We start from the raw sequence: 14,643 nt of genomic DNA on the forward strand, positions 1-14,643 counted from the left end.
TTCAAACCGACTGACCGTATGCATGGCTGTTCAAACCGACTGACCGTATGCATGGCTGTTCAAACCGACTGACCGTATACATGGCTGTTCAAACCGACTGACCGTATGCATGGCTGTTCAAACCGACTGACCGTATGCATGGCTGTTCAAACCGACTGACCGTATACATGGCTGTTCAAACCGACTGACCGTATACATGGCTGTTCAAACCGACTGACCGTATACATGGCTGTTCAATCGGAATAAGAACGGAATAGACCACCTCTTTCATTCCGATTAAAATCTAATCGGATCGGCAATTTTATTCCGATCATGGTGTTTATATGTGTAATTTATATTCCGATTGAGCCGTTATTCCGATTCTAATCAGAATTATGAGTGTCTATGTACACACACCTATTGACTGGGTTCATCTGGGTTGGGCTGGGCTGGGCTGGACTGATCCAAGCTGGGCCACGGGGGTTCATCTGGGCTGGACCGATCCAAGCAGGCCCACGGGGGTTCATCTGGGTTGGGCTGGGCTGGGCTGGACTGATCCAAGCTGTGCCACGGGGGTTCATCTGGGCTGGGCTGGACTGATCCAAGCTGTGCCACGGGGGTTCATCTGGGCTGGGCTGGACCGATCCAAGCTGGGCCACGGGGGTTCATCTGGGCTGGGCTGGACCGATCCAAGCTGGGCCACGGGGGTTCATCTGGGCTGGGCTGGACCGATCCAAGCTGGGCCATGGGGGGAGAACCGGCACATGGGGCCTGCAGAGCTGAACATAGCAGAGGAATTCCTCCCTGTCGCGGGAACGGTGCCAGACGCTCCCTAATCAGCCCCTCCTAGTGAATAGAGGCCCTATCCTCCCCGGGCCCACTCAGCGAGCGCTCCTCTCACTGTAAGAGCGGGGAGGGGACATGGCCAGTGACAACTGGTTTGGATTTTCAGCTCCCACACTTGCAGCAGGGGTGAGCCAGGGATGTTGGGGGGGGGGGGGGGGGGGGGGGGCTGATGGAGGATGCCTTTTTTTAACTCAAATAAGTCAATTCATTCTAAAATAACAGGAACATGCTTTACTGAAAAAAGACACTTGGTCAAATTATCATTTATATCTAGCAACTTCTGCAAGTTCACTGACTTCTTAAAACCATCAAAATTAACAAAGAACAAGATACCCTTCTCAATATCTAAAATATATGATGGTAACCGATAAAGTTCTACAGACCTAAAAGAGGAAATAATTACCATGTTGAATATTCGATTATCTAGCTTGTCAAATTTTTGCCTGACAGAACATTTTCAGAGGCACACATGTCACTATGACAGGAGTGTGAGTGTTGGGATGTGTGTGTGTGATTTCACAGATCTTCTCATCCCTGTAGTGTGTGTAGGCATTAGAGCTGGTTAGAACTGACAGGTCATAAAAGAAGACAAAACTAAATGCTTAAGATGATTCAGTTTTATATTTTTTTACACAACTGAAGAGGAACATCAAAGGGACTGAGCGTGAATTGTGTGTGTGTGTGTGTGTGTGTGTGTGTGTGTGTGTGTGTGTATGTGTGTGTGTGTGAGCGACAGAGAGAGACAGAGAAAGAGAGAGAAAGAGAAAGTGTGTGTGCCTGCATGTGTGTGTGTGCGTGTACACGTGTGTGTGTAAGAGAGAGTGTGTAGTGTGTGTGTCTGTGTTAGTCTTCACAATATCAGTCAAAACTATACAACATTTTCAGCCAGCAGCCATTGATAACCTTGGTAATTTTTTCCCCATTTTTCCCAACACTGTCACGTCTCACAGTTAATATAAAAAAAAAACAGAAGCGCTTTACACACCATAGAAAATGACATGTTTAAAAACAATACATCAGTGTTCCATATGATAGAAACCAAACTCTGCCCACGTCTACATATTTTCCATAGATTCATACTGATGTCAAACACAAGTAAAAATATGACATGGACCATCTTTCATATACATCATTATAATCATGCTACAAAGCCTTCCAAAATATTATTATCATATTCAATTTTAGTGCATTTATAATCAGTTTTCAGAGTCAAAGTGAATCTGCCCCGAGCTGACTGGCTCCAGGAGATAACAGCGAAACTAGTCCAGTGAATTGGAGTGAGGTAAGATGTTGACAGTTGACAGAGTAAATGTGTTGCATCGGTGTGTATACCGCGTGTGTGTGTGTGTGTGTGTCGTGTGCCGTGTGTGTGGTGTGTGTGTGTATATCGAGTGTGTGTGCGTGTGTGTGCCGTGTGTGTGTGCGTGTGTGTGCCATGTGTGTGTGTGTGTGTGTGTGTGTGTGTGTGTGTGTGTGTGTGTGTGTGTACGTACTTGTGCCTATACATGTATTCAACCTAATATTCTTGACTGCTTGGTGTTACCCTTATTTCTAAATGATTGAGATAGTTAAAAAAGGACAAGGTCTGTGTGCTTGTTACCATTTCGCTACTGATTATTGTATGACAGCTGTTAAATTGTAAATATCACTGCCATAATTATTTACAACTGAGTGTGTGTATGTGTGTTTAAATGTGAGTGTGTTTATGTGTGTTTAAATGTGTGTTTGTGTGTGTGTGTGTATGTGTGTTCTACAGAGGGAGAGATGGTAATTGAGTGAGTATGTGGGTGACTGTTTTTGAGTGTGTACACAGAATGCAGAGTTCAAAATTCATGAAGTAAGTAAAGGGGTTTTGCAGAGCATAGGCAAACACACACACACACACACACACACACACACACACACACACACACACACACACACACACACATACACATACACACACAAACACACACACACAGACACACATTCAAAGATGCATACACACACACACACACACACACACACACACACAGAGAGAGAGAGAGCGAGCCCGTAGCTTGTCTAACCCTTTTCTGTCCTATGCCCTGCTGAGTACCACCATCCATATTCAAACAGCAACAGTGATGAGGAGCGCGATGCTCATGAATACTGAGCTCTCCTCCTCCTCCTCCTCCTCCTCTTCCTCAACTTCCTGCTCATCATGCTGGGCAGCAGAGTGAGGCGTGAAACTGGAGTGCGGTTCCGGCGCTTGCTCCGCTGCATAATTATTCACATTAGAATAGAATTAGCTGCCGACTCAGCGACCGAGTCATCAAGACCCAGAACTGGACCGGTACTGGCCCGGAGTCTCTCTCGCTCTCCTTCTCTCTCTCTCTCTCTCTCTCTCTCTCTCTCTCTCTCTCTCTCTCTCTCTCTCTCTCTCTCTCTCTCTCTCTCTCTCTCTCTCTCTCTCTCTCTCTCTCTGACTCCACAGTTAATACATAAATAACGGGCCGAGGCTCAGAAATGAAGCTCTGTTTGTTTGCTCTGCAAAATCTCTTTCTGTAAACATGGCGTGAGGAAAATGCTAATCTTCAAATCTTCAGGAAAAAAAAAGAAGAAAAGAAAACAGAAACAACAACATCAACAGAAAAGATCAAAAGAAATAAAAAGAGTAACACATGGACATTTGTTCTGCATTATTCTAAAATAGACTCAAGAGTGAAACTAGCCAGAGTTCCTTTCTCTTAGTTTGTCAGTTTACAACAGTTCACAACGGTTTACGTCGGTTTTACCGTTAGTGGTATTCTGGCATCTGGAGCCAGTCGTTATAGCGACAGCCACCCCAGAGGGGTGGACGAGGGGAGAGGAGAGTGACGTCAAGAGAGGCCGCGGGTGCTGGTGTGGACACTAGCCTGTGGTGCTCTCTGGAGCCATCTTGCTGCATTGCCAAACTTCGCCCGGCTGTTGTGACGACGGCCTTACGCATCTCCAAACAAGCCCAGCGAAGGCGAGGAGTGTATGTGGTCTGTGGTCAGTTGGACGTGGTAACGATCGGGTTTGGTCAGAACCTTCTCCCGACTGCCAGTTTGTGAGGGCACCTGTGCCCGTCTGTGGTCTACACAGTGGACGTACGGGCAGGCGGGCATGCCAGTGTGCCAGGGCATCGTGGGCGGCGAGCATCAGAAGAGGCTGGTAAGGGTGGTCTGGGAGGGGCTGCGGCACTCGAGCACGTCCATGCCCCCGGGCACTGCGCTCAGCACCGACGTCACGGTGGGCATGGTAGGGTTGGTGAGGTCAGTCAGGGTGGTGGGCGTACCGGACGGACTCATCGACGCGTTGGAGATCTCTGAGGCGGGTCCTGAGGGTGTGCCACCCTGCAGCGCTGAGCCGTCCGAACCTTTGTCCACGCCCGTGTTCTCCTGCCGCAAGAGGTTCCGTCGGAATTTGGCCCGTGCGTTCTGGAACCAAACCTGAGGAGAGGAGTGGGGTGGGGGGAGAGGTGGGGGGTGGACAGACATGATTTAGCGTAACTGTGGAGGGGAATAGTCAATAGTTTTCTGTTTCAGTTAAAGAGATGGGAAGGATGGATAGAGAAAGAAAGAGATGAAGAGAAGAATTGGGAGAGAGAGAGAGACACACGCAGAGGAGGAGAGAAGTGGAAACAGGGAGGGGGGTGTTAGTAAAAGAGATGGATAGAAAGGAAAAAAGAGAGAGAGGAAAGAAGGGGAGAGAAGAAAGAGAGAGAAAGGGAGAGGACAGATAGAGGAAAGAAAGGGAGAAAAGAGAGAGAGAAAGAGAGAGAGAGAGTGAGGAAAGAAGGGGAGAGAAGAGAGAAGGGGGGAAGGGGAGAGAAGAGAGAGTGCAGTGGGAATTTTTGATATTGAATGACAAACAAGGCAAAAGAAAAGGCTTCATCAAAGCAAAATGACTGCTTTGTTTAGTGCAAGAAGTAATTAGAGCCATGAGATTTTCAGCACATTTGGTGTTCGCAAACCTTTTTAGCGTTGCTTTTTGTTCTCGGCTTTCCCCAAGATAATTTGCTGTCGTGTTTGCAAGAATCAAGAATGAGTCTCAAATTGTCCTCCTTCTGAATCTATTTGATGTGACATATTAACCCTTTTATCACTCAGCTTGGCACAAAAACAGCTGCTACCGAATGTTGTTTTCAATAGGAACATTCTCACTATTTGAGACCTTCATACTTGCAATTATTTTAATGGTGTTCTGCAAACAGAATAATATTTATCGAATTAACGATGTCTGTCATGCTGTTATTCAGCCATTTGTGCAAGTGAAAAAGAATTCACTGGTAAGAAGATATTCAGGAAAAAAAAACATTCAGTAGCATTCAGCAAAGACAATCCTCAGTAAATACTTTATATTATGTGTAATTATTCTCAGATATTGAGTGTTGCTGAAATGTCAGTGAGAGAGAAATATCTCTTTCTTGTCAGTGAGAAGAATAAGGTTTATTTGAGTTGTACTCCATCTCATAAATAAGTATAAGTATATAAGTATATACTCTTTTGATCCTGTGAGGGAAATTTGGTCTCTGCATTTATCCCAATCTGTGAATTGAAACACACTCAGCACACAGTGAACACACAGTGAGGTGAAGCAACATAAAATGAAATCCCATCAGAAAGCAGGATTAAAATTTGCATTAAAATGACAAACACTAGACTTAGCCAGGCTCTCTGTCTTTTGAATCTGACAACTCCCTTTGGCCTCTGACAATAAGAGTCAAATTAGGAAGGTTTGCTTTGAATACATTGGGAAACAATTTAAAAGTTTAGTACAGTTAAAACATCCTGAGTCACAAAAGTAGTACAGATTCCAACAGAAAACAACATAAGTAATGTTGTAGTGTCCCAGAACCCAAATGTACACAAGTCGTGGGTGGAGGTAGCGTGGTGGTTCAGGAGCTGGGCTAGCATACAGTAACCAGAATAGATGTGGGTTCAATTCCCGGCTTCCACCATAGTGCCACTTAACGTAAAGTCGTCTCCTGACTCTTACGCTCATTGTGAACTGCCCAGGTCTGGTCACTCTGACTGGACCCCGGCAGCAGGAACTGAGTATAACTGAGTTTAAAGGCACCTATTTGGACCCAGCCGGTAGGAGCTAAATCCTGATTTTCCCCGATAAGATGGCCAAAATGAACATAGAACCTGAAGGCTCTGTATATACATGTATTTAAACTTGAGCATAAATGACCCCTCAGTCAAACTGGGCTCAGAGCCATCTAACAGAACTGAAACAGGGCATCTACTGTGACTGGATCTGAACTAAAGGGAAATAAAGGCATTTAACTGGAACCGACCAGTAGCAATTTACGTCCAAACGGAGCTGGGTCAAACTGGACCCGACTGGTAGGACCTTATTAACTTGACCCGACCAGCTGGAGCTGAGGGCACTGAGGCAACTTCTCAAATCAAAAATCAAATCAAATTTTATTTGTCACACACACACAAGACACAATGTGTACCCGTAACATGTGTAAGAGATGCCAGAATATAGACGTGTGTACGTGTATGTGTGTATTTAAACAATGTCTGTGTGAACTCTTACCTGCAGGACGCGTTTGGTGAGGCCAGTCTTCTGGGCCAGCTGTTTGAGGTCCTTGGCGTCGGGGTTGTGGTTGATGGCGAAGTACGATTTCATGGTACGGAGTTGGTGGTGCTTGAAGGACGTCCGCATGCGCTTGGTCTTCTGACCCGTGCTGTACTGGGAGTCGCGATCCATGGGATCCCCATCGTTCTCGTTACAGCTCAGAGCTGTGACACACACACACACACACACACACACACACACACACACACACACACACACACACACACATGCACATTACATTAGTTTTCAGTTAGACGTCTGAAATTGACACAGCTCAAAGGGAAGAAATATATCTAATCACACAGACTGTGTTATTTTTTGAGGCTTTGTTCTTCTTTTTACTGTCAAATACAGTACACAGTACAGACAGTAAGATCAGTTCTGAAAAGTTCAGAGCCAGTCAAAGTCATAGAACAATACAACAAAATTAGCAGTGCATTACCTTCATGTGCATAGTGTGTGCAAAGTATGTTGTTCTAAGTAAGTATATATAGTATAATAAGTATATATATTTGAATCCCTCTGCATTTATCCCAATCTGTGAATTAGTGAAACACACTCAGCACACAGTGAACACACAGTGAGGTGAAGCACGCACTAATCCCGACGCAGTGAGCTGCCTGCTACAGTGGCGCTCGGGGAGCAGTGAGGGGTTAGGTGCCTTCCTCAAGGGCACTTCAGCCGTTCCTACTGGTCGGGGTTCGAACCAGCAACCCTCCAGTCACAAGTCGAAAGGCTAACCAGTAGGCCACGGCTGCCCACAATCACACACACAATCCCACAATCTACACTATCATCAGGTACACGTAGGATACACCTATCAACAAAACCTCCTGTCTGCATAGAAACTTCCAGAGAATTGCAGTAAATGATTGGCGTAAACTACTGGACAGTGGTTCCTGGTCATGACTGACCGCTGAACGTCACTCTGTGGTCATTACTACTCTCAGTGTTCCTGTGGCTTCCGCACTCTCTCTCTCTCTCTCACAATGAAATTTCAGACAGACAGACAGACAGACATCACAGCCACACACTCTCTTACAACAAGATAACACACACACATACACACACACACACACACACACACACACACACACACACACACACACACACACACACACACACACACACACACACATCATACCACAGCTCCACTGCTGCCAGATCAATTCCAGTGACAGTTGGCTAGTGCAGAGTGTTGAAGAGTAACATGAGTAAAGAAATATGGACATGGCTCTCAGAACGCCTTTTCATCTGTTTACACAAACACACACAAACACACACCAGCATTGGAGTTATGCTGTAATGGATTTTGAAGAATGAAACACCTTGTTGTTCATGACAGGATGCTAAAATCAAAATCAGCATTTATCATCACACCTTTCCTTCTTTTAAAAAAAAAAAAAAACTATGTGCAGATTCCGCAAGTATGATGAGCTGTTCTCCAGGTATGACTTGCTATGGCCGTTCTCTTGTGCATCTAAACTGCTTTTAAAATATTGGAGCAAAAATATTTAAGTTTTCCCCAAGTTTTACAAAACTGATTTGAATTATTGGGGGCCCTAATTTAAGTGCAAAACTAAAAATGAAAGCTATTGTGTGTGTGTGTGCAAACAGTGCACATGGTAGCCTATCATCGAAACAAATACATTGATTATCATCAATACATTTATTATAAAATGGATTTAGCAAAGTTAACTTTAGCTAGCCTTACATGGTATTAGATTGACTGAGGCCCTGGACTATCCGGTACTGAATTGGAGGTGGTACACTACCATCACACCAGGGTCCGATCCATTTCAGAGTCTGACGTTACCTCAGAAGCTCTGGGTCTATCAAAACATGAACTAAGAATTGAATCATATGTGCATAACCAATAATTAAAAACAAATATGTCTAAATAAATCAATAAACCATATATGGATATTTTTATTAATTGAAGCATACTATTTTACCTTCTGTGTTACATAGTCTTTTAGCTGAATTAAAATGACAGGCGGAAATGTGCTCTAGTGCTCCAATAAACTGGAGACTAATATGCACTCTCAACAGATCTTGGCAGGCGATTAAGTGTGGCTAGACACATAGCAGTTCTGATATGATGTTTTATGTCACAATAGCAAATATTAGTCATTGAAATATTGTCAGCGCAACACTTAACATAATTAACCTTTGAAGCTTACAGAGAGGCATGTGGAATATTTTCTCAAACAGAGAGCTCAGCTGCTTGGACCATACACATCACACAGGGGGGGGGGGGGGAAATCAGGTAAATCTACTGCTCGCTTATTTGACTCAACAATAAACATACAAGGGCTGTGATTGCGCACAGGACTGTATAGTCCACTTTTGACGGCAAGGGTTTTACAAATCTTTACAAAACACCTACAAACACAATGAATTATTTAACTACGCCAACTTGTGCTATTGCAAAGATATATTCGTTGACATCAATCAATATTAGCCAACGAGTAGCTTAATAATGGGACACTGCTCGCGTTTTCCCAAGTTCATATCTGTTTCAATATAAACTGCGCTTTGGTGTCCGGTCTCTAACCTGAGGGGGGCGCCAGTGATCCTAACAGAGACTATTTTTGAATACTGACTAACCAAAATTGTATCAACTGTTTACTGAGCTAACCCGCTGTCGGTGGCGAACCCCCTTGATTCAGTCTTCAGTCTTTCCGCACGTTAAAGCACTTTGTGTTTTAGGCATGAGAGATGTATCACAAGCAAGATATATTAGAAATTATAGCAGAATTGTTTGATATGAATTGCAAGATTAAACAAATTGGATAAAACGCAAAATTTGTTGTTTTTTTCTAATCGGGTTATTTTATATGTAAAGCATATTCTGGTCTCTCTCAATGCCTTGTGTGTGTTGCTGGTGGTATTGCTTTCATTTGAGAATGCATATTCAAAGACAATCTGAAAATAGCCTCAGATGTGTGTCTTGTGAGTCTGTGTGGATGATAGAAAGCATCTGTCAAGCAGGGCTCTCTGTCCAAAAGCAAAAGCCGTACAGAAAGGATGGTTTAGTTATTTACAGTTATAATTAACACTGCCATCTCCGTGGACCACTTAACACTTTATTTTTATAAAAAAAAGTAAGAGAAAAAAATAGAAACATACTTCACAATTTGGTGCACATTAAAAAGTTCAAATTGTGATTGTGTTGTACTCGGAAATGAGCGATTCTGATGCTCTGTGGAGTTCTTGGCAAACGTGGAAAAGGATTGTTTAACTACGCAAGAGCCACCCCCACCCCCCTCCTCTCTCTCTCTCTCTCTCTCTATCTCTTTTTCACTTTCAATCTCTCACTCGTTCAGCTCTGTCCCTCTTTCTGTCTCCCTCTCTCTCGTCTCTCTAATCTTTTGGAGGTCCTGGCTTGCATCTAAGCCATTTTCCACTTGTCCGGCTCTATAAGCGTCCAGCATTCTCCTGCTTGACCCTCCGTGATCACTGGTGCCTAATGGCCAAGTCGAGGCGGCCCTTTCCGCTGCGGGACAACTCCTCACGTCCTTCCTGCTCAAGTGTACAGCAGCTCTTTCAACCCAACCAGCACTTGGGCACTTTTCAGTTTCAGACCTCTTCCAAAAAAAAAAGAGAAAAACCCCAAACTATTACTTTGTCGGAACAGTACTTAATAATGTCTATAGACAAGCCAAGGCTAAATCCTTCACAGGTCAGTCAGATTTGTCTGAACTGATGTGAGGGGAAAATATTTTTACATTTCTGTTGTTTGAGAAATGCTAAACAACACGTTAGGTAGGGCTGTCAACTGAACAGTGCGTTTAAAAAGGATGACCAATTGTAAACTGCTCAATTGCAACATAGCCTAGGTCTGCATGATCACCTTCAACATAAAACATCGCTTTTCTATGCCATGTATCGAATAATTGAAAGCGCAATCTTATGATAAATGCTAAATCACATGGATGTTTTTTTTAGCAAAGCCAAAGATGAACATTATGCTGTAACTATTAAACATGCGTTTGATCTGTAGCCTACTGATTATATTAGGCCTGTAACGTCGCTGCCATTTCATAACATGCTATTTCAACAGGGATGTAAAATAACACTGTCTACATTTGTACACCTACGCAGATACATTTTGTGATATTGTATTGCTCACAAAAGGTTGATCATAAAAGAGGAATAATGATATATGAATATAATTTTAACAACTCGGTTACAAACGTCAAAACACATCCACCCCTCCGTATAGGCTATGCACATAATTATTTGAACTTGATAAGTGCATCCCCATTTTGGCATTACCTGCTATGGTTTCCCGACAATGAACTTTCGACATAATAATCACAAAGTTCTAATGTCATATCCATTGCACGAGTCAACATCTACTGGCGTCACACACGTCTTCGGTCTTCGTGAAAACGCATGCACGTGCATCCAAAAGTGCGCATAAATCATAACCTACTTTACGGAATTTGCACTGGGAAGACAGGGTGGCCACTCCAGAGTCTATAGCGGCCAGACAATCTCATGAACTCAAATGTGTGTGTGTGTGTGTGTGTGTGTGTGTGTGTGTGTGTGTGTGTGTGTGTGTCCGACAAATCATAAGCACCTTGATACAACAAGAAAGGACTTGAGCATTAGCTGCGATTGAGGACTCTTTACAATCATCTCTTTTACATCTACCACTAGCCCACTATAGACATTCCCTGCACCCCTAATCTGTCAGAGGACGAGTGCCTGAGTAAAAGGCCCTACCTGCATTGTAGGCGGCTAGATCAGCTCCCGGCCCAGGACTCTTTCGCTTCCTGGGTCGGCCTTTCTGCACCGTGCTGACGCCGTTATAATATGAGAGTCCCAACGGTCCAGCCGTGCCCAGTCCTTTAGCAGACACTACATCCGAGTGATTGAAATGTGCCGGATAGTCCCCCTGGATGAGGCTTTCAAAATGGAGCCGACAGTACACCAAGCTGTCCTTCATTCCGAAATGGTCCCCCGTCGTAAGCATTTTGTTGCAGGTCGTGCAGGTGAAACAGTTCAGGTGGTAGACCAGGTCTCGCGCCCTCATCACCATCTCCGACGCCGAAATGCCCAGGTGACATCGCGCGCACCTCTGCACTGAAAACCTCCTGCAGAAAAATATATATGTTATGTTCGTTTTGTTCGTGTTAATCCCATGAAACAATAACAATTTCAAACAAAAAAGTTGAACACATTTACCCAAAATATTTAACACTCTGAAATCTAACAAATATAATTTCCTCTTAAGATGAGTTTCTTTACTAACCAAGTAACCACATAGGCAATACTACAGCTGGGCACATAGTGCATACAGAGGCATTGAGATAATCATAACATTAATGACATTTAGATAGATAGATAGATAGATAGATAGATACTTTATTGATCCCCAGGGGAAATTCAAGGAATTTAACATTTAACGCGTTGCATTGGGAATGTATCTGCATAAAGTGTATAAACAGAACTTTCAAGAGACGCGGAACTGTTTTGGTTTAATTAAAGCAATTAAGCTTAAAACGAGCTGTCTAATTCATAATGGGCGCTCTTATCCATTAATTACACCATACTCACAATTGCTCGTATAATTTGACAGAGTGGCTTTAGAAAAGACTCTCAAAGCCCATCATTATTTAATTACCTTATTATGGACCCAAACCCACTTTACAATGCTGAACTGGAAGGCTATCACAAATAAACGCCTTAATTTACATCCAAACCCATATAGCTCGAGTTTAGGCCTCGTTATACACCAAACGAGTGACATTGAGCAGCTAAAGCGATGAAAAGTTTGGAGCCTCCACACACAAACACTTTTCTTGTGCAACTACTATGGCATTGACATTTTGTCGTACTAAAACATAATTAATATTCATGACCCCCCCCCCCCCCACACACACACACACACCGGTCTGATAAAGGGACGCATGGCCCAGTAGCCTACTTCTACGTGGACTGTGAATCAGAAGTTTTATGAAATAGCAGATGTATACAAAACACATATTTCTTTGTTGTTGTTGTTTTAGATTAGGTTAGATTAGATTAGATTAGATTCAATTGTATTGTCATTGTGCAGAGTACAAGTACAAAGACAACGAAATGCAGTTTGCAATCTAACCAGAAGTGCAAAAAAACAGAAAAGTACAATGTGATACAAAGTATAGACAGGTGGTGTATAGACAGGACAATATTTTAGCATTCGCGTCTGGTACAAAGACTTTGTTTTGTTTGTTACCTGTAATAATCCTCCTTGCAGTAGATGCTGCCGTCTTTACTGAAGCAGGTTAGCTCGGACTCCAGGTTGAGTTTGCATTCACAGCACTTGAGACAGCGCATATGCCACTGCTTGTCCACGGCCAGTAGATAGTAGCGGTCCGAAATCCTCCCACCGCAGCCGGCGCACAGGGCCACCCTGTCCCCGCTGATAGACGGCATGCTCTGGAGAGACGCATACACAACACAAGGGCTTACCACCACCGAGCAGTCGGATAGAGCAGGGGACGGGGCAAGAACAGCGGCATGTTTCATCACCATTCCCGCTTTCCTGACAGAATTATGCAACTAGACAACAACCCTGATAAGACCAGAATAGACAAGCTGCTGGTATGGTCTAGGCTCTCCTTAGCAGCGTCTCTCTCTGTATGTGTGTGTGTTTACTGGAGTGAGTAAAACCTAGTCAGCCTACAACCAGATGGGAGGGGCATCATTTCAAAACAAAATCTTATGTCCCACAAAGTAAATTCAATTCATTTGACATTACACACTTTGCGATCTACGACATCCCACACTACACAAACACACCGTTAGGCTATAACATGATTTGTGATTACAGTTACTTTACTCGTCATTATACAGATATCTTACCTCTACAATTTCTAATAAGTTCAGTACAAATAGGCAAGACGCTCACATTGCAGAGGTAGCTACAACTGCATAAGTTATATAAAAGGTTAGTATTCCCCATATAATTGTTGGGCATGTGAAATGTCAGTAAACAATTATTATTAAATAGCACTATAATCAATAAAAACATATTTTTTGAAAATTTGATTAGAAAAAATGTCATGGAAAAAATTAGACATATGGAAATATTTATGGAAAACGTTGGTATGCGTGCGGGACACAGACACACAACAAGCCATATACACAGCACACAGACAAACACAGGCGGGCACACAGAAGAAATATAAAAAAAACCCTGAAAACTACCATAGTTATTTCGATCCACTCTCTTTCCTAACGAATTTATACCAGATAACAGCAGACTGTCCAAAAGGTAATACAAAAATTAAATAATCTTAGGACATTTATATTAAGCCAGATGAACTTCAACAAGGCCTTAAAGCGTTGTCTATGTTTACAAGGCTCACAAATAAATATATTTTTTAAACAATATAGAATGAATAATTAACTGAAAACTGTTAACTGTAACTACCAGAATCCCATATTAATAATTAATAATACCTAAATCTCTACGGTAAACACCTTGCAGTTTTGTTCATATGAAAACTATAACTTATCTCTTATCATTTAAAGCATGGTGCTTTGACTAAAAGTTAAATACATCAGTAACTTTGTAATAAAATGTAATAGCTTAAATAATTTCAAGTACGTTTTAACAATGCATTACTCAATGACACAATGCCACTAAATACAATTTGTTCTTCAGAGTGATTTCTAATGTAAGTAGTAGGCTACCATTTGTGTTTGTAGCATACAATTGTAGGCTATGTTTGTTTGTTGTTCTTTTTAATTCAGTTTACAGATCAGTCATCTCATCCACTACGGCGAGAGCCTGAGGGAGGTTAGGAGGTTTCTCTTACCGTTCCTGTCTCCCCCATGTCTATTGCCGAGCTGATCGCCGACGAGTCGCCTTTGCCTCTGCGCTCCATCTCCTCCATAACGCCCTGCATCTCTCCTCCAGGGAGACCGTGGAAAAGCATCGTTGCAGCCGACGAGAGCAAATTACACGTGCTTCCCTCTGATCTGCAAGCCAAGATTTCCGTAAGACGCAAACCCAGCCCCATGAATCGGAAGTTCAAATGACCTTTTTTAAAAGGAAAAAAATGGGGCAAGTTAAGATTTGTAATGCAGCGGCGTAGTAGGCTACTACCAGCCAAGTCTTGAGTCCAATTCTTTATTTTTTGGGGGGGAAAACGACGAATCCCTTGAAAGAATCAATCCTTGCACCCAGCAAATCTTAACAGCTACCAAAAAAAGCCTACACGAGGATTGTGAGATTCCAGT

At 43.0% G+C, this 14,643-nt stretch overlaps 1 protein-coding gene across 2 annotated transcripts; it reads right to left on the reverse strand.

Annotated features, from left to right (window-relative positions):
• Window positions 1–1,353: 1,353 nt before the first annotated feature.
• Window positions 1,354–14,414, reverse strand: LOC143105864 (LIM/homeobox protein Lhx2-like). Of its 2 annotated transcripts, none has more exons than XM_076269989.1 (5): window positions 14,220–14,339; window positions 12,632–12,834; window positions 11,137–11,507; window positions 6,361–6,566; window positions 1,354–1,359 (listed from the first exon to the last, which is right to left on the reverse strand). In XM_076269989.1, exons 1-5 carry the CDS (start codon window positions 14,337–14,339, stop codon window positions 1,354–1,356), a joined length of 906 nt encoding a protein of 301 aa, XP_076126104.1. The 2 variants fall into 2 exon arrangements, with proteins under 2 accessions (XP_076126104.1, XP_076126105.1); XM_076269990.1 differs by lacking the exon at window positions 1,354–1,359 and adding an exon at window positions 3,969–4,259 and having other exon boundaries at window positions 14,220–14,414.
• Window positions 14,415–14,643: the final 229 nt, after the last annotated feature.

This window comes from Alosa pseudoharengus, unplaced genomic scaffold, assembly GCF_046254945.1.
Source record: "Alosa pseudoharengus isolate Yale_2024_CS ecotype anadromous, Long Island Sound unplaced genomic scaffold, YU_APseudo_1.1 YU_APseudo_1.1_scf_6, whole genome shotgun sequence".
NCBI classification, from domain to species: Eukaryota; Metazoa; Chordata; class Actinopteri; order Clupeiformes; family Clupeidae; genus Alosa; species Alosa pseudoharengus.

Excerpts from the sequence above, each read along its gene's own strand:
- LOC143105864 (XM_076269990.1), bottom strand. The coding sequence starts at position 14,339 with ATGCTTTTCCACGGTCTCCCTGGAGGAGAGATGCAGGGCGTTATGGAG. Across the intron at positions 11,508-12,631 it reads TGCAAGGAGGATTATTACAG|GAGGTTTTCAGTGCAGAGGT; the intron begins GTAACAAACAAA and ends ATTTTTCTGCAG. Across the intron at positions 6,567-11,136 it reads TCTAGCCGCCTACAATGCAG|CTCTGAGCTGTAACGAGAAC; the intron begins GTAGGGCCTTTT and ends TGTGTGTCACAG.